The 22971-nt window shown below is 32.6% G+C and overlaps 4 protein-coding genes across 6 annotated transcripts; 1 reads left to right on the top strand and 3 right to left on the bottom strand.

Annotated features, from left to right (window-relative positions):
• Positions 1-66: 66 nt before the first annotated feature.
• LOC118264602 (diacylglycerol kinase epsilon) lies at positions 67-5613 on the bottom strand. Of its 2 annotated transcripts, XM_035577162.2 has the most exons (12): positions 5237-5613; positions 4990-5152; positions 4743-4861; positions 4286-4409; positions 3790-3863; positions 3508-3642; positions 3091-3230; positions 2612-2783; positions 2229-2403; positions 1819-1874; positions 1345-1434; positions 67-453 (listed from the first exon to the last, which is right to left on the bottom strand). In XM_035577162.2, the coding sequence occupies exons 1-12, from the start codon at positions 5450-5452 to the stop codon at positions 319-321; spliced, it is 1599 nt and encodes a 532-aa protein (XP_035433055.1). In that variant the 5' UTR covers positions 5453-5613; the 3' UTR covers positions 67-318. The 2 variants fall into 2 exon arrangements, with proteins under 2 accessions (XP_035433055.1, XP_035433057.1); XM_035577164.2 differs by lacking the exon at positions 1819-1874.
• Positions 5614-5769: 156 nt separating this feature from the next.
• Positions 5770-6987, bottom strand: LOC118264606 (26S proteasome non-ATPase regulatory subunit 10). Its single transcript, XM_035577170.2, has 4 exons — positions 6762-6987; positions 6295-6540; positions 6042-6211; positions 5770-5964 (listed from the first exon to the last, which is right to left on the bottom strand). The coding sequence occupies exons 1-4, from the start codon at positions 6861-6863 to the stop codon at positions 5814-5816; spliced, it is 669 nt and encodes a 222-aa protein (XP_035433063.2). The 5' UTR covers positions 6864-6987; the 3' UTR covers positions 5770-5813.
• A 149-nt stretch (positions 6988-7136) lies between these two features.
• LOC118264603 (lysophospholipid acyltransferase 6) lies at positions 7137-20965 on the top strand. Of its 2 annotated transcripts, XM_035577165.2 has the most exons (11): positions 7137-7635; positions 7721-7817; positions 13808-13947; positions 15645-15722; positions 15811-15902; positions 15976-16223; positions 16959-17088; positions 17517-17737; positions 18048-18248; positions 18421-18572; positions 18682-20965. In XM_035577165.2, exons 2-11 carry the CDS (start codon positions 7740-7742, stop codon positions 18857-18859), a joined length of 1518 nt encoding a protein of 505 aa, XP_035433058.1. In that variant the 5' UTR covers positions 7137-7635; positions 7721-7739; the 3' UTR covers positions 18860-20965. The 2 variants fall into 2 exon arrangements, with proteins under 2 accessions (XP_035433058.1, XP_050561077.1); XM_050705120.1 differs by lacking the exons at positions 7137-7635; positions 13808-13947.
• Positions 20073-22584, bottom strand: LOC118264607 (uncharacterized). Its single transcript, XM_035577172.2, has 3 exons — positions 22060-22584; positions 21533-21748; positions 20073-21250 (listed from the first exon to the last, which is right to left on the bottom strand). The coding sequence occupies exons 1-3, from the start codon at positions 22346-22348 to the stop codon at positions 21120-21122; spliced, it is 636 nt and encodes a 211-aa protein (XP_035433065.1). The 5' UTR covers positions 22349-22584; the 3' UTR covers positions 20073-21119.
• Between the last annotated feature and the right edge of the window lie 387 nt (positions 22585-22971).

Raw genomic sequence — 22971 nt, 5'->3', positions numbered from 1 at the left:
TAGACGAAAATGAATTGATATTTATGTTAAGAAACATACAACATGAGTAGAATAAATAAAACAAACTTTAAAATTTATCATATATTGCCATACTCTTTTAACAGACATATAAATAAAGTGTGCATCAAAAAATGGCACTAAGATTAGTGGTGGGACTTTTCATTTTAATTTAAATAATAACAAGTCAAACACTATTACTTAACTAACACCTTACATTTCAATCTAGAATTAATTAAGTAATTATAAAGCCAAATGAGGTTCATAAATCAAATCACTGGGTATTTCGTCCAGTGTTTTCTTAATTGTATTGTATGCAGATCATTCACTTCGACGCTGTTTCGCATTTGCCCGCAGCATAAGGCTTTGACCGGCGGACTCAATTAAAATAGTAGCGGGGCCCTGCATCCAAGGCTCTCCATCCACTTGCATGGCACATGATCCCTCCAACTCAATCTGAAAAATGCATACAGATTTTAGGTACTATACCTTATGCGCCGTAACAAGGTGCGGCTGACTGATGCCAGTATGACGTTGACGTCTCTCTTTAGGGATGGACATTAGAAAATTTTTTTTTTTTTATCGCTATCGATACTCGCAGCATACATTTAATTCTCTTTAATTTTTTTATTAAATGTGTGTGTTATTTAGTTGTGCAGTCTAACTACGTGTATATACTTGTCAAAATAAATATTTTATGACCGAGCCCTGAGGTGTTTCAGGGTTTCAGTTTTACAGAACCGTGAAGAATATAAGTATATATTAGTTTGTATATGTTACTAAAGCAACCACGATCTTTCAGATTAAGTACCACCACGCATTATTAAAAATGCGCCGGAAATGTCTACTACATATTTGTGCTCAGATAAAGTCACTGTGGTTCGGGCAGAGGAGCCGCGTCTACAGTAGATTTACCCACATAATTAAAGGTTTTTTAAGAGTGATAATTGAACGACGTTTTTTATTCTAAAAAAAACATCGACTGCCTATCCATCGTAGCAGTACATCCCATCACTAAACACGACTATGGCTTTACGTTATACGCATAACTCTTTACTTTATTTTTCATTTCATTAGATTTTATTTAAAGACTAGAACATTCCGGTTGGTTAAAATTTAATTAACTACACTTCTGAATGATTTAACATAATAGGAATGTGATACAGTTAAAATAGTAAGGCATAATTTTTAAATCGCAGCAACTTTCAAGAGTGATACGAAACGTTACTGAATCTGTCAGCCGCACCTTGTTACGGCGCATAGGGTATAACATTTTAATAGGTTTTACGCCTATGTTGTTTTTACTTTTTTCTCTTTTGTATCAAAACCGTGCAAATAATAATTAACCTTCAGACTAGATGCTTGTGCAAAACGATAGGGTTCTGCTAAGCCGCACTGCAATCTCGCAATATGGAATGAAGAGGAAATTCCAACCACCTGTAATAAATAATAATTATTAACTTTTGTCCTATTTGGAGCCACTTTTGGCCCCATTCTCGGCGCGTCAATATCGGCTGATTGTACCAACCCATATAGACCCTAATGACACACTAGCGCCATCTCGAGAGCGCAAATTATTTGGCACTACGAGAAGAGTCATTTTAATAAATATTTGTCTATAAGGCCCTGTCCTGAGTCACGGCGCATCGCGCAACCGTAATCCGTCGCGACCGAAACCAGTAGTGCGTATCGTATGCGCGCCACGTCACAGCGTGTGGATTATAAGTTTTGTGAGCGGCGGACCCGCCTGCGCGATGCGCTGTGGCTCAGGACAGCCTAAATCTACCAGGGCTAAAGCAAGAATAAATGATTTTCATATACCTCAAGCTTTCCATCGTGGATGCTTTGTTCTCCCACGCCATCTTCACTTCCCATGCCTAGAGGTACAAGTGATGAGTTTGTTTAATGATGCACTTTAACAAGCAAGCAAGTAAGTTCCTACTGTACAAGCTAGTAAAGATTATTTTTGCTTAAAACAAACGTGATAAGCTTACCTATATTATGTTATGTTTTTAATTCAATGATAATATTGTGAGAAAATCAGTAATAAAACTTCGCAATATAAAAATATCATGATAACCATATTGTTACATTACTTATAGCAACTGATGCGATATTTAACATACAAGTAGTCTCAATAACCTACACCGATAGATTTAGCTACTGGAGATAGAATTCAAACACAAAGAGAGCTTGTTATTGAGCCTGGGCAGTAATAAGAGGTAAGTTACTCCAAAGATCAACGCCGGCTCCCCAGGACGGGATGTTGAGCGCGACGAGTGCCTGCAGCGGGGGCAGGGCGAGCGGGTCGCGGGCGCCGCCCACCCACACACACAGGCGCCGCTCCAGCCCGCCGCACCCGCCGTCGTCCAGCGCACGCCCCACTCCCAGGAATGCGTAAGCCATCTATATTCACAAAAATAAGCATTACAGTTAACCAAGAATTTGTTTATAAGTAACTTTTCAAAGCTAGGCCCCATCTGTTCGTTGCGTTGCGTCGTTGAAGCGTCGTTTTCCATATATTTTTATGGCATGTGAACGCAGTGCAACGGACAAATGGGGGGCCTAAACGATGAGACCGCCTGATGTACCACATGAGTATAAATAATCTTACATAATTAAGAGTTCGACTAGCGTATCTGTAGAGAAACTGCGAGCGTGCGTGGTGGAAGTCCAAAGCCACTTGCGCGTCCACTCCGATACTGGCGTAATTGTACGCGTACAACACGCGCGGCTGACGGTATCGGGCCAGTCTACTGCGCTTCGGCATTATCGTTACTTTCCATCTGTAAACAATAACACTTTGTATTAGATTCAACGATTAATTAAGTACAACAATAAAACCAGACTTTCTGTCGTACATAGAAATGTTTTTTTGTTAATGAGTTGATAGTTTGTTATTTGTATTATCACAACGACCTTGATATTTGTAATGACGATCCAGAAAATATTACATATTTATTTATTAATAAATAAACCTACATAACACTAGCTTTTACGTGTAGGTTTCCTTATGTATTTTAATTCTGGCAAATTTATTGAAAATGAATTGAACGTCAATACAGAGTCTAACCATAATCTAAAATATTTTACCTGTCCAATGGCTGATGATTGGCTTGTCTTACAGAGCTGATGATGCTGTGTGCATCCAGAGAGGTGTGTCCGCCCGCGCCCCACCCCAGCACACGAGACAGATCGTTTCCGGTACCCATGGGCAAAATCGCAACAGCCGCCTGAATAAAAATTAATGTTTCCCATCATTTTTTTTTAAACATACACTAAATCCTAAAAAATAACCATCATTTATATGAACCAGTCACTAATAGAATAGCTAGACTGGAAGTCGGGACAATAAGACTTAAATATACCAGTCAAATTTAGAACTTTTTCCTTTCAAAGGGCGGTGGAAATATATAAATATTTACATCATTGTTTATTTTTGTTATGCAATTAATTTGGTATTAAATTTACTGCTTTTTAGAATATTTTCATATAATTATAATAAAATACCTTGACATGTGGAAAAGAGAACAACGAATTCATAACCCAGGCTACTGTCCCGTCTCCGCCAGCGACGAGTATGCGACATCTCGGTGGCAGCCATCGCACCACACTCTCGGGAGAAGTCGAACTAATATCTACCACCTGAAATCAATTGGGAGCTTTTAGGAAAATTAATGAGCAATAATGCCTGCTTCTGCCTGGAAAAAGTGGTAGCTGCCTTGGGTTGGAAGTTGGAAGAATCAATATTATAATTGAAATTAAATAAATAATTACTAATAAAATACTTACTTGAATAGGGTTCAGCAGTCCCCTGAATAAAGATAGAACTTCATCACTCCTGTTGCTTCCAGACTTGGGATTAGCTGAAACATAATATATTTTTTATTAACCCTAGGGCTACCCACTGACCTAAATTAGTTTTTACGATGCAACTTCGCCCTGTTTCAAGTAAAGTATTACAAGGATTTTTTTTCGTTTTCGAAAATTCTGTGTTTCGTAGCCTCACTCTCCATCATGTAGAACAGAAGTGATTGGTTTCTCTTTTCATTTCATTACAAATTTATATTCAGAAAATCTATACCAGTAAGCTAATTAAAGTTGTAACTCTAATAGGTAAAATGTTCCCTTTAATCCAATTATAACAAGGAACTGTGAAGGAAGGTTAAATTGCTATTGTATGTAATTTAAGTCACTGTTGTAACAGAATGTGAAGGTCAGTTGTAATGTAAAATGAAAAAAATAAACATACTCTAGAAAAATAATGATTCTTCAAGTAAACACCTACCTACTATAATGAATGGTTCCCAGTCACTGTCACCTGGATGTTTAATGTTAGAAACAACTCCTCTTTCTAACTGTACACATGCAGGTGGAATAATTATATTCCTGTACTTTTGAAAATCACATTGCTGAAAAATGTTATTTACATTAAACTTCAATGGAAACTTCATTATTTGGAGCCAGTGACAACAAAAATAATGACAAATAAGCTTGAAAGTTAGACAAGTGGTGACAAAAAGAGTATAGTCAACAAAAAGTATTGATATTAACTAAGGAGGTTTAATAAGATTCTCTATTCATGAAAACAAGTCCCAATTTCTCAGTTTACACCTCAAACACAGTTAATAAACTTGAAATAATAATTTCAGTTCACAATAAACACATTCCAATTCAATAAAAATGAAGAAAGCAGCAATAAAATATTACATAAGTTTTAAGTTAAACAAATTAAGAGAATTTACCTCATTTTCTAGATTACTTGTATGAGCACACAATTTTGTTCTTTGACACCAAGCACAGAAGTATTTTTTTAAACCTTCTTCATTGTGATCCTCACTTTCATCTGATTGGCTTGTTCCCACTAACAATAAAAAATAATAATGAAACAACTTATTTCTCTCGAATAGTAAGTAAGCAAATCAAGTTACACAAATATTTAGTTAGGTAAATTATATTCAATCTAAATATAAAAAATATAAGAAAACTTACCATGAACCCAGTGATGATAAAACGGTTTATCAGCAGGCCAAGACACTGGTTTACATCTAAATTTTTTATCAACAGATCTGCGACATCTCTTGCATGCACTTACAGCACAACATTCACAAAATAGTCCCACTACCGGTAGCATCAATTTACAACAATTTGTGCACTGGAAGGAATAAGAATCAAATTTAATTTACTAATATTGAACATAAAAAATATTATTTAAAATCTGTAGTGAACATAAACTCACGTATATATTGTAGGGTACAGATTTGTTACACTGAATGCTTCTCCATGTATGACCTCGGGTCCGATACCTTGTTCGCATATAATTATTATCAGCAAGTAAGGAATGAAATATTCGATACACCAAATAAATGAGAAACGCTCCTCCCACTAAGAAATAATGATTAGAAAATATAGCATTATTTAAATCAAAAAGGGTTTCAATTTTGGATTCATCCATTTTAAAAATAACACGTTTTATTTAGAAACTAAATTTGGAATTTATCAAATGAGAGAAAATCGATAAGTAGTCTATTTCATTGTTTACATTATTGATGGGAATATAGAATTGATTGGAATTTAACTTTGGCGACCAACTGGCATTGACAATATGATTATGACATAGTGACACTGACATTGTACATTGTTTTTTTTTGTTCACCAGTTAATCTGGCTTTTAGGTTTTTGAACCCGAGAAATGTGATCCATTTGATACATTCGGTTCTTTGGTACTCTTATGTTTATAATTAGTTTTATACGATAAAAAATATAGATGACTTATATACGCAAATAGTTTTATTTAAGTAATCAATACACTATTTTTATTTCACCAAAGTAGACAAAACATTTCTCAACTTAGCAGAACACAAGTCAAGGGGTGTCTTCTTATCTTTGTTAGCTATTTCTAAGTCAGCTCCAGCTTTGACCAGCATGCATGCCACTGCTTCTCTGTCTTCTTCACAAGCTATATGTCTGAAAATAATATTATTATTAGACTTTGCACAACTTTGACAGAAAAACCGTAATAAAATAAAATGTATAATACTTACAAAGGTGTTGAACCCGTAGAGTCACACATATCAACTTTTATTTGAGGTGATGCCAAAAGGAGTTCTACAATATTGTTTCTGCCTTGTGCTGCAGCACGATGTAGAGGTGTTGCACTCAAAACATCAACATCATTGACATTCGCATCGAAGTTTAATAGTAACTTTGATACCTGGAAATATATGTATATGATTAGGAGTAGTGTATAAACATTATTAGAACAAATATCAGCATATTTTATTTTACTGTAATTACCTCTACATGACCTTTTGAACAGGCATAATGCAAAGATGACTGGCCTCTACTTGTCTTTTTATTAACATCAGCTTTTTTGCTTAGCAATAACTTTACTACTTCCACTCTTCCAGCTGAAGAGGCTAGTATTAAAGGAGTTGAATTGGTGTCATCTAAAGGATCAACAGGACTCCCTAAATCCAACAAAAAGTCCACCAAGTTTTGATTCCCACCCAGTGCCGCCCAATGAATAAGTAGTCGCTGATTCTGAAAAATAAAAGTTTTATTTATATCCCTTTTGTTGTACCAAAAAATAAAAAATATTGAACATTTTTTTTTCTAAACTCATCATTCCTGCAAACTGTGAATGCTTAAACTGGTTAAACATGGTCAATTAAATCGCTGTTAAAGCATTTAAATACGTTTTTTTTTTGGCAGCCGGTCTACTTATACCGGCATACTTTCTATTAGAACAAAAGTAATCTTACAGAGTCTGGTGCATTTATTAATCCATGATCTTCATCAACCTTCACTTTAACTTGGTTAAAGTCTCCTCTATATGCAGTTTCATAAACTGATCCAATAGACATCTTATTTTATGCTTAATCAAGGATCACTCAACCGAAATTACTTTCAATTAAATTTTGTAAACAATGAAATGCTGAAAATGCAGTCTGACGTCAAAAAAACATTTGTATTGTCAAACGTCAAAATAAATCATCTGATGTAAGCATAAGCTGGGTGCACACCACAGAGTACTTTGTATATCGTGCACACAATACTATTTTCACATCATGGTGACTGCCTTCTATTGCTTATGACCATAGTGAACGCCTGCCCTAATATATCATTTAAATAAATAACAACCAATAACAACACTGAAAATTAATATTTTTGTAACGTAACAAGGGAGTGGTGCGTAGACAGAGAAGAGGTAGTGGTGCAAGTACTGCGAGTGGCAAGTGAGTGGTGTGATGTGTAGTACGAGCTAATGGCTACTCTATGTCTATGCATCGTCGATCGCCCGTCCCCGTCCCCGTCAGGCTTCAACACAGCGTCAACAGAAGCAAATGACGTTTCTGTTCGACACAATTTTATGAAATTGAAAAATACATTGTTGTAACAATCTCTTTCTATATGTACGATATGTAGTGCATAGCTGACGGGAATTGATACTTTATTGTACTGATAGTTACGTAGTTGCGGCAATTTGAAGCCGTTTATTATAAAGTCTCTACTGAATAGATGGGTATTATGTCGGTGTTGTGCTAACTGGCAAACAATAAAGCCATAAAGTGATTCAGGATTCAAGAAATAAAATCGCAGTAGCTGAAAGTACTCGAAGGCGTGTTGTCCAGCCGGGTGAGAATATGATTTAAATCGTTGGGAACTTGTATATTTTGGTGATCTAAATTTTATGTTGTTTTCATACATTGTTTATTTACAGTAAATAATTGGGAGCGACAATGACGTACTACGATTATTATGATGGCAGTAGGATATTCGTATTCCTATCAACCAGAGTTGGGCTTCCTTTAGACTTAGTAAGTACCATGATTTTATTTTATTCTATACTTTAGTGGTAGAATAGTTATTAAATAAATTATTTCATAGAACCACTTAGCTCATAGGTAAACTGCTTAATAAATATTATGTTAGTGGCTATCATGAAGTGCAGTTCTTAGTAAAAGAAATTTTTGATGAAATGTAGAACTTCAGTAAAGCATTGCATACTTATTTTTGCTGGCTAAAACTCATTAAAATAAATAATAGGATAAATAATTAAAATAATTTAACTATCTATCTGGTAGAATACTTAAAATTATTACAGTCAGTTTTTTTTTAATAAAAAAAAATATATAGGTATATCTGTATTTATGCATTATGTAACATGTTACATTTAAACAGATAGATTATAATATATACTCGACATTGACTTGAAAATAAGTTTTAAATAATATTTTTTCTTATTTAATTTAATACACTCAGCGTCACAAAAATCGCACCTCTTTAAAAGTTCCCTTCATAGTCATTTTAACCCTATTAATCAATGGCAGACATATGACTGTAAGGTATCATTGGAAAGGCAATTCATTTAAGTTTAAGAATAAATCAATGGATTTGGTTTTTTGTTTACCAGGGAATAAAAAAAGCAAGCAAATGCAAATGATTAAAAAGTTACATTTTATTTTATCAGCAATAATTACAACAAATAAGTCCTTAAAACAACTTAAAACCTAGTGTTACCCTCCCTAGCCCTGATGACTGCTTCCATGCTTTCTCTCATGGACAAATTAATGTGACAACAGTCTCTTGAGGAATGTTATCCCATTCTGAATATTTTGACAACATTTTTTTAACGTTACATGCTGATGAGATCTATTGTGTTTAGGAATTCTAACTGTTGTTAATTTACAGGTCGTTAAACGTACTTTCAATTGATACCAATATTAATAAGGTGTAATGTATTCGTAACTGGCGGGACATGTTTTAAACTACAATTTTCCAAGAAGTGCGATTTTTGTGACGCCAAGTGTATATTCAACCTGTATATTATTTTATAATCATATCAGTAAAGTCGTTTTTTTTTCTTGAAACAGGTTTGATCCTAGGTAATTATTATATGTGTTTACAAAAAATAAATTCATAATAGCTTATCAAATCTTGATTAAGACAGAACTTGGCAATGAGAGATAAAAAGACACTTTATTGCCACCATTTGACCTTAAATAAACAACAACAGACCAGTGTGAGATACCCCAGCTCTAAACAAAAAAAAAACTTGTATTCATCCTCCTTTATTGCAAAGCAATAAGGTTGATATTTAATTAAAAAAAATATGTTCATAGAATATTTTTCTTTTTAATATTTTATACTGTAAATTATTTTTAATACATGAAGCAGACAGCTTATAAAACATTTATTATACCTACTTCTAATTATTATACTCACAAAGTATGTTTTGGCCAGACTTTTTTAATAGTTTACTAACTACCAATATTTATTTAAGTACTTCTGGATTGTAACTGTTTCTCTTAGGGGTAATTTTATTTTACTTATAGTATAAAATTATTTATACTTCATATGAAGTAGGTTTTGTCAGCCGACAGACGCCTTTAATAAGGCGAAACCCGCCTATTACCCTCTATGTGTCTATCTAGCAACTAGTTTGAATTTATAAAGTCATATTTTTATAGTAACTATCGTGAGTAATTAACTAAAAATCAAGGTTTAGACACGAAAATATTGAAGGAAAGCTCTACCAGTTTCGAGTCAGAGAGGGACTCTGCATCATGAGTAGTATGCGCAGACGCGGCGACACAACGTCGAGCTCTTTTTTCTCAATTTTTTAGATTAAATAAGTCATTCCCGCAGGTGAAATGAGGAGTGACTAGTTAAGAATATAATTCGATTACGATAGCAAAAAATCTTTACCGTTATGGAGTTAAATACCTTCCCCTTTGTTTCACATGAATCATATGTCTCAATAGAATAAATGTTTTTCAATTGCTTTCAAGGTCTCGGATTCGATTCCCAGAACAAACGAGCATTTAGCTGAGTATCTTTTATCGCACCTTATGTAAGCGTCAGTTACGTAATAAACATTCAGATGATTTTCTAAAACTGTTGATCCATATAAAACAAGTTTGAAAGTGAGCTAAAAAGTAGAACGGAACGGAAAAATTCGTTAGTTGTGGCACATTTTATTTGTATTTTAAAACCGCGCTGAAATTACGGTTTCGACATTTATTTATTTATTTCGTCTGTCAAAAGCATGAAACATAATTAAGATACAAAATATGACTAAAAGAAGGAAACGATAAAATTAATATCTACAAGTATATACTATAAGTATTAAAATACTGATATACCAAAACATTTTGCGAAGAATTCTATTTTAATTTTATTAAAGCCACCGACTACTACTTACGCGAAAAATTTATGTGTTGCTCATCATACCGGCGAAATAAATCGGGACCGAGATTTACGGAATGACCTTTGAGGAAAATAGAGACAACGCTATTACGTATTTGTTTAACTTATGGACATTCCTGCCATTTCCTACTGCACAAAATAAAATAGAGGAAACACAATTAATATATTGTTTATTCATAAATCGTAATAAACAAATAGGTTTTTCACTCAGTATCTATACATATAATAAAATCGTAGAAAAGTGCTGTCTGTACATTGAAAATAAAAATAAAAAAAATAGCAGGGGTTATTGTTATGTCGATGTCGAACCCAAAAATGTAATTAACTTTTTTTTTGTCTGTTTGTCTGTTTGTCTGTTCGTCTGTGCGCGCTAATCTCAGAAACGGCTGATCCGAGTTGGATGCGGTTTTCACGAATATATTGTGGGATGCTTAAATTTACATTTAGTGTTTGTTTCATGTCAATCGGTTCATAAATAAAAAAGTTATGTCAAATTAAAGAATCACGTCGAACATTCTATGCTTATACCATTAATCTCCGCAACTATTTGACGGATTTGGTTGAAATTTGGTACAGATATAGTTTAGAACCTTAGAAAGGACATAGATATATTTTTATTTCAAAAATCAAAAAATAAAAATAAGAAATAAATTATTTATAAATAATTCTATGTCGATCGTTACACGACTTCGGTTCATGTTATTGTTTTAATTCATCGAAAAAAAGTAAATAAATAGTAAAAAGGTATGAAAAAAATAATATCAATATAATAAAACATTTAGTACAAAGAAAATGCTCTAACGGAGTATAGATAATTCTATGTCGATCGTTACACGACTTCGGTTCATGTTATTGTTTTAATTCATCGAAAAAAAGTAAATAAATAGTAAAAAGGTATGAAAAAAATAATATCAATATAATTAAACTTTTAGTACAAAGAAAATGCCCGAACGGAGTATAAATAAATAATCCAAGTTGTCTTTATCCTCGATAGATGGCGTTGGGATCGAAATAGATCGCGCTATGGTTTCGTTACATTCATTTGGTTGGGTATCGGCCGAGCGCTTCGGTACTATCGTAGAAAAAGTGTATTATCAGTCGTATGATTATTTGTCTGTAGTGGTCCTGCTGTTTCGTATATTCTAAATTGGTTTCGTTGTATTTGTCAATTAATAAGTTTATTTGTTGGGTTTTCCTGGTTTTCTGGTTAAACTATTTAACGTAGGTTTAGTTTGATATCGATTATTAGTAGTTACTGTGTTAGTTTTTTAATAAAATTGTAAGTCTAATTTATAAATTAATTAGATTAGATTTAAGTCGTTTCTTTTAAATTATTTAGTTTAAGCTTGGTTATTATAGCATAGAGGATAGGTTGTAATATAGAATCTTTTTTAATTGTTATAAATTCGTAATTCGTAGCTTTCTTTAGTTTTAAGTTAGTTTAAGTCCGTTTTTAAACTATTTTTTCAATGCCCTAAGTGAGTATACATCTATTAAATTCAAACGCAGAGCTCATTATGTTGATTTTTGAAGAGTTCCCTGGAATATCTTCCACATCTCATTTTTGAAGAGATCCCGCGAGATCGGGAACTATGTGGTTAAAACCAAAAATTTGCCGGAAGTCACTATTCCACGCGAACGAAGTCGCGGGCAAAAGCTAGTACTTAATAAACTTCTATTCTAACTTGCTCAAAACTGCTCGTATCTTAGAGGGTTGCTTGTATAATCATAAATCATTTTATTATATTTAAAAGCATTCGGGATATTTTACAAATAAAAAAACGCATATATACCACATCTCCGGAAAATTGTCGAGGGTAGATTTTATCTGAACAGCCATAAGTAAAATAATACGAGCAGTATTAAAAGTGATGTAAATATTGGAATGTTAAAAGTTCTAGTTAATATTATTAATACTTAAAACCCAATAAAAACGTCTTTAATTTTATAAAAAATATCTTATCAACTAACTTATCAATTATTATTATATCCATTTAATAAACATAAAATTCCAGATAATATTTGCCGTTAAAAGTATTAAATTGCAGTTCTGTACAATCGTATTCGTATACCACTTCATTTAAAAATAAACGTTGAAATTAATTTAATCAATGTAGATAAATTTATACCTTTACAATCTGCCTGCAAAAGTCTTAAGAAATCAATGACGGTATTAAATATCGCTTCCTGTGATGATTGCTTTTGCAGTTTGTCAAGGGCAAACTCATTGCCAGATAGTTCGAAAAAAATGCCTGAATAATTTCAATTTGTTAATGTCTCAAGATCGCATCGGACTTCATTGTCTCCCTTAGTGCTTTATTTGCACTAAAAATCAACCAATGATTTGTAATTCAAATTCAGACTAAATTCAGTGAAAGTTAATCCTAACTTTCACTTTTAAAGAAGTCTGGCTGGAAGAAATATATCAGGAGTGCCTAATTTCGATTTGATAAAGAGACTAACAAGTAACAACAGTGCCGGCGTTAGGGGGGGGGGGCGAGATGGGCGGATGGCCCAGGGCGACAAAGGCTGGGGGGCGCCAATAAAATTAAAAACTACTACTAACACTTGATATTGCTGCCCTCAAGTGGGCGCCACATTATTTTCGCCCGGGGTGTCAGTGGTCCTTACGCCGGCACTGAGTAACAAGTACATACATTTTTCGGGGGGAAACCTTCATAATGCTCCTAGCTTTTTAGGGAGAAAGACCTAGGAAATGTGGGATTTTTACCTCACTAAAACCATCCGTTGGCCACTTTCAGCACCGATAAGGGGCACCGTTAAGGGGTACCGAGTCGTCTAATTAGACCTGCTCCAAAGCCCCTAAACAAGTAGATACCTTTTTTTTGAGGGGGGGAAATCATCCAATGACTTCTCTCGCCTTGAGTGAAGCGAGAGGGAGTGTCAGGCTCTTACTGACTAAATACCACCCCGTTCCTTCTACTGCATTGAGCTGGAGCCCCGGTAACCTTTTACGTTGTCGGCAAAAACAAGTAGATACCTAGTTTAAATTCTTTGAATGTAACACAACCATATACTATGCTCTATACAAGCACCCTTGTGATAACAGATACTTTCTGATAATGAGGACAAATACCTCGATCAAGTAAACACAGGTACTTATTGTCGTGAGTTTAGGTATCAAGATTACTATTTCCTTTGTGTACTAAGTATGATTATATGTTGTAGCTATACGAAAGTAAATTAAATAATGTTATTATAGGTTTACCTACCAATACCTGTAGGTCCTAATTAACTAATATTTTTTTTTATTAATATACTCTTTTTGATATTTATTTCCTACTCGCGCGATTAATTGTACAGTGTTACAAAGTCTACCGTTTACATTCTGAATACATACAATCAGAACGGATTTCATAATTAAATTTTGGTACACACATACAAATTCACTTTAGGTATTCATTAGGATATTTATTGCATTTAGCGTGTTTTAGCATAGCTATAGTTCGTAGTTGCTAAGTTCTTAGATTACATACACATAGGGACTCTGGTTTTATCGATTGATTTATTGCTTTGTCATAATTACACGATTTCCTTTACTCATTGCACTTTATTCATTAGTACTTTTTTTCAATAGGTAAATTTTTTGATCGCACAAGTAGCTGCACTATGCCTGGCAAGACTGTTTCGAAAACCATTAAGATATGCTTCGCCGGAATTTCGACATTCTGTGTGCCTTGTTATAGGTTTAACGATGGGCTATTTCTGTTTTGGAAGGTAATTATATTTCGTTTCATTTACCAAATATTTTATGCATGTGTATTTAATTTGTTTTTGTGTTGTTTGTACCGTTGTAGCGATGTATGAGGTAAAGGTCAAATAATTACAATGCAGTAGGTACTTACATAATATTAGTTTCGAGTATTTTCACGTTTATGTTATTTAATTTTGTGGTACATTAAGTCCCTCCCTAATAAGCAAAAATTACTCCCATTATTTATTTTCTATGATTAATGTCTTAATTTAATAAGAAATTGATTGATTTATTAATAACTTTATGAAATTATACAGTTTTGTTTATGCAAAAGTATAAGTATGTACATCAACGCTTTTTATGGACATTTTATGTTTATCGACAACCTGGCAATTTTCCATTGAAGAGATTCGCACAAAGAACATATAATGGCTAAAAGTTATTTTCGAATACTTCTTTGTGAATCTTACGATAAAATTAATTCTAATTTTAAAGTAAACAATTTTTTTGTAAAGTTTTCTTTGCATAATGACATTAGACACATACATGCCATAGTCAGAGAATCGTACAAATCTATTGAGGGAGAACTCCTAAGTCGAACGAACAATGGGCCATTTAAAAAGAAATGCCTGGCGAGATGACGTAACAAAAGATAACTAAATGTATATTAATTTTAATAGATTGCAATAAATAAATTAACACTAGTATTCATTTATTAAATTATATTCAGTACGATTTTGAAATAAATGTAAAGTGTTCATATGAAATAACTATAAATAAAAGTCCTATAACTAGTTATTTATAACCATTTAAATTTATAACATTAAATATATATTTAATACCAGAAACTCCTTTACATACTTAGTTATTTGGCCATGTAGTATTTACCATTATGTCTTTGCAAATATTTCGAAGTCCTTGGTCCCTTAATTTTTTTCTTATTGTTTATTTATACAAAGAACGGTTAATAAACTATGAATCATTATTAAATGCTTATACTGATACCGATAAACAATGACTTTACAGAACTGTATAATGTCCATATCCATTGTTAACAATTTAATCGATTTTAAAATTAATATCTAACAAGTTTAAAAACTAATCTAATTCATTTTCATATTCATATTTCTCAATAGTTTAGAACTTTAAACCACATTTAGTTGATTAATCTTACTGCCGTAATCAGAGACATTTAATGATAACTTAAACTATGCCTTAGTAACGATTTTATTCTGAAAATAATTGCTAAGAACTGAGGTAAGTATCCATTTAATGACTCTGAGTACGGTGGTTTGCACTCAGCACTTACACACTTACGTAAATAATAAATTATTAATAGATATGTTCATATTGTCTTAAATAGCTTTAAATATCCCTTCTCCCCCACCCCTCTTACTTAGATATTATAAAGTTTGTCTCTACATATTATTACATAAAAATCTAAAATAATTTATTTTCTCATTTTGTTTGTATATATTGAAGACCAATGCCATTGAGGAAGCTATATTCTATTATATAGACTTTCTGGAAAATTCTGGTAACTATTACATAGAGCCACTTGAAGTTTTATTTTTAATTATACATTAAAGTATTAAAAAGAGATTTGCCGTTAAGTGAATATACAGTGTCGATTATACCTCAGTAGGTTACTTTAATAACCCATTGTCTCACAAATGTTACATTACTAATACATTAGCTAATAATGATGATATTTTTTCAGACAAGCGATCCATTTATCGGTGCTACCCATGTTAACCTACACTATGTTAAAGAGCGTTTCACACAAAAATATGGGAAAGTAAGTAAATAAATCCTGAACCACACTTCCTAATACAAAAATTGAATTCGTCAACATTAAATTAAAATTACTTCGTTTTCTTTTTTAGCGTTATATTGGCGGTTTCAATGATATACCTATCATGTCTTCATTTACATCGACAAATATACCACACGGCTGACTATACTTTAGATATAACAGGTATGTGTTAGAATGCTTTTAAAACAGTATTTTCGTATATTAGCTGTGTATTTACTGTAGAATATTGTTCTAGGTCCGTTAATGGTAATCACTCAAAGAGTTACGTCATTAGCTTATTCACTGCAGGACAGTTTAACTGTAAAAGAAAGACCAACATCAGCAAATTCATCAGAAGCTAATGGCGAACTAGTGAAAATAGAGAAGATTCCGTCACCGCTTGAATACTTCGCATATACTCTAGCCTTCCAAACGTTAATGTGTGGACCAGTAGTGTTTTACTCTGACTATATTAAATTTATCGAAGGTGCGCGCGTCGATGAGGTAAGAACAATAAAATACTTTTACTTACAACGACCTACATAAAGGTTCATACATGACTGCGCACAAGTTACCGTTGTAATAACTGAATAACTAAGACAATACTTAATTAATTATTTACTTGAACTTGACTTTTTGTTGCAGTTCATTAGTACAGTTAGGTAGTCACGAAAACAATTAAATTAGTTAGGTCTTAAAAAAACGATCCAGTTTGACTGTACGTAGATACTAGATACAAATTTTACTTTATTTCTTAATAATTAATTATTATGTTATCGGCTTACTCACGTATCGTTTTGACGAGGAACTCGACTAGTTTAATAATTAGAAAAACATAGATTTTTGAATTTTTAACTGTCCGGATTTTGGAACACTTTGGTTGTATTCTTCAGGTCTTGCAAATTATGAAACCATTATTGGTTAGGCCGCGTGACTAGCTCGTAATTAAGAGCTCTGTTCTAGTTTGAATATAGTCGGGCAAAAACGAAATGGAAACGTAAGTACCTAAATCTGAAAAGAAATGAAGTGCATCGTATGAAGTTTGCCCAGTCATTTAATAATTCCCAAATTCACTAAAATGACACGTGAATTTGTACCGAGTAACTAGTGACGCATGATACGATGTTTTTATGGATCATTAATCAGTTGTAGCTTGAGAGCCTTGGAGTTTGAAATTATGCGTTTAAAAATTCTTTGTTTAACATTATTTTTAAATATTAATTTCCTACTATATTTCAGTTCGAAAAAACAAAACGTGCCACGGAACCATCGCCGCGTCGTGCTGTGCTTTACAAAGTGTGTGGTTCAGTGGCCGCTGCCTTATTATATTTAAGTTTGGCTCAGAAATATCCTTTGGCTGTTTTAGAAGGTAATTTTGATCTTCGTTTTTACTTATTAAAATAAAGGGAATAATTTCCCGATTTTAAGTATATTGATAAGCGCTACAACGCTATCTACCTATTGCATTACCATATAATATAATACATGTATACCTAGGTCTTTTTTGAAAATGGTTCTTTGTAAGTTCGAGAAGTCTTTATGACGACATGTGCTAGAAATAATGTATACTTAGTCGTGCATACTACTTGTACACCGATATTAATTTAAAAAGTTTCTAAAAATAACTTTAATCTTCCTTAATGTAAAATTAATATTTAAACCATTAATTATACTCTCTCGTATCTATGACATAGGTAACCAACCATCTGTCGTTTTAAATTCGGTTTGATGCACATATTGTATGTCTTGCAGGATATAAAAAGAATATGTATAGCTGACTCCTTTATGCATTCACAGAGTTGACGGACCCTTCATCAGAAGTGTCGCGGTCATGGTCAGCCTTGTACCTGCTTTGGTACGCATACTTGTCAACGTTAGTAGTGCGGTGCAAGTACTACCACGCCTGGTTGTTGTCCGAAGCAATATGCAATAACTGTGGCATGGGATTCAATGGCTACAACAACGACGGCACGCCTAAATGGGATAAAATGTCTAACATCGATATATTTGGTTTCGAGGTAAAATCATTCTTTCTCTAACAGCGCGTTTCTTTATCCTCATCGACGTCTGTTTCTTGTTTTTATTGCTAGATTAATACATCTAAACGGCTTTTTTTATTTATAAGGACTGTGTAAAATAATTTGCTGCTTAATAATTAATCTGTTAATAATGCATATAAATGATTAATTATATTCTTAAAAAACATAACCCTCCTTCTGGCGCAGTCGGGTAAAAACAACACCTCATCAACATCATAAAACATGACTATTTATAAAGATAAAGTGCATAGTAATAAAGTAAGTATTTATAAGTTATTAATATTTTCAGTTTGCACAAAACTTCCGTGTAGCGATCGCCAGTTGGAACAAGAACACGAATCAGTGGCTCCGTGACGTGGCGTATGAGCGCGGCGGCGCGGCGTGGCGCACGGCGCGCGTGTACGCTCTCTCCGCCGTGTGGCACGGCTTCCATCCCGGATATTATTTAACGTTTTTCGCTGGCGGACTCTTCACTGTTGCGGGTAGAAAGGTGAGTGTTTCAGGTATCCATAGGCAGCGGATTTCATTTACTATCAGGCATTCAGTTTGCTCGTTTCCTCTCTAGGTATACCTTTAAACACAGTTATCCTTTTTTTTATAAATATACCACATAAATCTATGACTCTTCTCGCTAAATATAATTATATATTTGTTGTTTCCAGATACGGTATGTGGCTCGTCCGATGTTTTTAGACAGCGTCCCCAAAAAACTTTTCTATGATTGCGTAACATTCTTCACCACAAGAGTGGCAATGACATACGCCACTGTGCCGTTTGTACTCCTTCATCTTACTCCTAGCCTCGCTTTTTACGGGTTCGTATTATTATTATTAATTTATTTTTTATTCATATAATAATATACCAAATATGTGCTCAAGTATTTTGACCTGTTCATGCTAATTTAAGTATTGATTTATTTTCAGGAAATTTTATTACTCCCTTCACTTCATTGCTCTGGGTGCATTGCTAATACCTGATAAGACCAAACGATCCAGAGGATCACAAGTTCAAGAGAACAGCTTATATAGACCTAGTGTAGACGCATTGTCGATTTTGGAGCCAATAGAATCATCATCAAATGGGAAGCTTAAAATAACATAGAAAATGTGTGTTTTGAGGGCTCTGAAGGTATTTCTCATTTTCTTATCACAATCCGAAATATTGTTTTAAATATAAACAGTAATTGATATTAACATTGATTAATTCTTTGTTAAGTATTAACTATTACGCACAAAATAGTAACAGTAAAAATATATTTATCTGTGAAAAGATAACTTTTTATTCTAACATAACAGTAGGATTTATTTTCTAACGCTAAAACAGTGTTAAGTGTCCAATTTGTATTATTATCTATTTATTTCAGTATTACTTCCAATGATAATACATGTTACGTAGGTAGTGACTCCATTCATTGACACAGGGCAGCTACCTTACTTTTTTGTTACTCAGTTGTAAGATGGCTTAAGATGGCTCGTAAGATGGCTGGCCATATAAGCATTATCTTAGTAACTTATTTCTTGTAAGTGAAAAAGTTTAAATGACTGAATAGGTACAGTCCTATCAAGTAAGTGCGGGCGTAGGGCCGATAATGCGTCAAAGCGAAAATCCATTCGAATCACGCGTACGCGCACGAATCATTGGTGGACGCGCATTAGCGCCGATTCGGCCGCGTCTTTTTAATTAAAGCTCTAATGTAATGTGTGCATTACGCTGTGGAAATAAGTTTGAATTTGTTATTTATCAGATTTTCGTTTCGATACGTTCTTGGATTCTGCGCCTGTATGAATTGACAGATTGATACTACGGTTGTACAGTACAATACATGCCTTATTGTTACCTAGCAAAATACAGCTAAGATTAATTTTGTTTTGAAAAAACATAGTTTTTAATACATATATAATTGAAACAGTTGTACAATACCTTGACAGGTATTTAGTACTTCAGGAATATATTCATATCCTTTTATTAATTGGTTAATGGCCATATTGAGTCTGAATATTTAGAAAGAAATAAGAAATGGATTTCCGTTTTTATTTTCTTTATTACTATTGAAATACTTTTTAGTATTACTGTTGAAACCACTACAAAATGTGATGTCTTATTATTATATTTTGTGAAATACTACATATTATTATGTATTAACTACTTATACAGAAAAAAAAATTCTCTTGTTTTTTGCATATTATACTGGTTACGTATTTACCCATTGTTGACTACTTAAAAATATTTTTCGAATCAAACACATTCTTGAACTACTTTTTGTATTCTTCATGTTATACTACTAAAGTAAAATTTGTTTAAATAAAACAACATATCTTTAACATAATTGTTATATTTTATAATTAATAGTTTATGTGTTGCATATGCTATGCATGGTGGTTTACCTAATGCACTTGGTCATTTGGTCACAATCAGCTTTTAATTTCAAAAGCTGTATTAAGTAAACCAAGCAAGCATTTAATATAATTAAATTTTGAAATGTATTTTAATGAAAATAGTTTAAGGTTTTAATTTTAACTGGAATTGCCATAACATCGCAAAAGGCATGCATGATAGTTATAGTATCTACTTTATATTAAGTTATTTATAAACAATTTGGAATATTTGCCAGTAATTTCTTATTCGTAAGTTTTAAAATCAATTCTCATTATTTCTAAATTATAATAAAAACAAGAGTTTAGATTTGAATTAAATAATTAATTATAATTTTATATAAATTAAGTTTTGTTTAACCATCTTCAAAAGGGAGAGGTAATCATGTTTTTAGTTCTGCATGCAAGATGTGTATTATTTAGACCTACAGTGACAGTTGAATAGCCTGTAAGTGTTGACAGTGAAAAAATATTGACTTTAAATGAACTCAGATATATACCGTAAACCAACCACCAGCTGAATGCAAGTGTATGTAAATATGTATAAGAAAGTATTGTAAATCCAATGAAGGAAGAATGCATATTGGAACCATTGTTACATCCAAGTAATTTTGGCAGGTTGTGTACATTTTATTTTGACTTAGCATTTACAGAATGCATTATTGTTTATCATTTGTTGATCCAATTATTATATCTAACTGAAACTATGTATTGCATCAAATTTGTGGATGTGATACCAATTTAATACCTCAAACATGGAATTGTATTTATTTTTGTTACAAATTAATTTTATATTAAACTTATTTTATATGGTTAGTAAAAAATATATTTTACATTGATGTTTTTTATTGACTAACATACTGGTGTTTTACCTTTGCAAATGATCCCTAACAACTGAAGTTGTAATCATGCACTTTTTTCTTAATTATCATGGTTTGTCCTTCGTTGATGGTGTAAGGTTACTCATTATTTTTATTGTTTTAGTCAGTTCATTTCTTATTCATTTTGATGTTTATAAATGCTTGTCTTATGCAGCAAAGTGCACCAGGTACATCATTTGTTTCATCTAATCTTTTCTGCAATTCCTTGAAGTCTGACAGTTTTGGTGTAGCACTGGATACTGTAACATTAAATGAAACAGTAAATAACACACTGATCATCCAACAAGTTAGGTAGAGACTGATAATGATATTATGAATGAATTATCTATTACATGGGACTTATAACACAAATGGTGAAAAGCGTACCTCTGCCTACCCCCTCAGGTATAAGAGGTGTGACATTGCAATAATATCAACACAGACAATATAGATGCTAAATCAAGAAGTATAGTTACAAGTTGTGTATTGTTATAATACTAAAGAAATATGTAATGCATACAAATAGGTGGACAAATACTCACAGTGGTAGCATCCAGTCTTTGTGTCCTTTAGTAATCGAACAGAATAATTTTCAGACTCCTTTTTGGCTTCAGTGAAGAATTGGACATAAATGGTTTGCTTTCCCGGACCTTTGGATTCTATTGTATAATACATTTTCAAAAACTTCTTGTAATATTTCTTAGCCATGAGGAAAGCTTCATGTGTTTCTTTGATTTCTTGAGATAACAATTTTTGATCTGAAATAATATTCATAAATACAATTTAAAACCATAATATAGGAGAGTGTGGCTTGAGGCTTGAGGGATCAATAATATTTTATACCAAATAAAAGTGAGTTCCATCCATTAAACTACTGAAGCAGTCAACACCCTATGTTATTTTTAGATTGAAAACACTTAAAAACAAATAATCCTCAAAGCAGTAATAAAAGTCAGACCCCGCTTGTTTATTTGGTTGGTGGGTCGTTGTAGGTAATGCTACACTCCAACCACACCATTTTATTGCTTTACTAAATGGTTTGGAAGATTACTCTTATGCAAATATTTACCCTTTTTGTAGTTTTCATATTGAACTTTTTGTTGTGAAAATTCTTCAAGTTTCTTGTCAATCTCCTGCCTCATTTGCTTATTACGTTCTATTAAAGTTTTTAACTCGTCGTCATGATTATAAGTAACATTGCTGTTCCAATTTAACTTTTTATGCTTGAAACCATTTTCTAAGACACCCAAAAACTTTTCATGTAAAGATTCTACTTTACTTTCAAATTCCATGTAACTATTTTCTTCAATACTTTTTAAACTGTAATGAATATTCCAATTGTCTTCAATGACACTCATTGTTTCAGTTGTTGCTTTAAAATTTTTAATCGGAATATTTTACACGAGTACTAATTATCAGCTCAAGTGAATTATATCTTTCCAATCTCGGTAATTTTCTATAAACGCCACTCCACTATTTTATCCACAAAATTATCAATTAAATGAAATAAATGAAAAATCGTTTGTTTATAAGAAATCGTAACTTTTACATTCAAATTCTCAAACCGTTTATTTGACAGCGACGCCAAAATAGTGTCACGTCAATCAAAACTGTGTCAATCTCTTTAGTCTGTGTAACTAGAGGAGGCCATTATTTGGTTCCAAAAAATTTTATTACAATAATATTATTTTCGTTTCCATACGATAAAAATTACATAGATATAATCAGTATAAGTGTATAATCTATGGATATAATTATTTTCATTGGCTTATTTCTCTGATCCTTCTGTTGCTGTAGAACAAAAAGTTAACACACCCCTTCACTTGCACCACTACTTCCTAAAATATATTTTTTTCTAAGTACTTATATTTTGTATTTTATATCTAGTATAATCTAGGATAGGACAGTTTTTGTACCAGGATTATAATATTATGAGAAAATGTAATATACAGAACTCTAACATATACAATAAATCGACTAA

This window comes from Spodoptera frugiperda, chromosome 26, assembly GCF_023101765.2.
Source record: "Spodoptera frugiperda isolate SF20-4 chromosome 26, AGI-APGP_CSIRO_Sfru_2.0, whole genome shotgun sequence".
NCBI classification, from domain to species: domain Eukaryota; kingdom Metazoa; phylum Arthropoda; class Insecta; order Lepidoptera; family Noctuidae; genus Spodoptera; species Spodoptera frugiperda.
The sequence above is the reverse complement of the archived record's forward strand: the minus strand, read 5'-3'. Positions and strand labels throughout refer to the sequence as shown.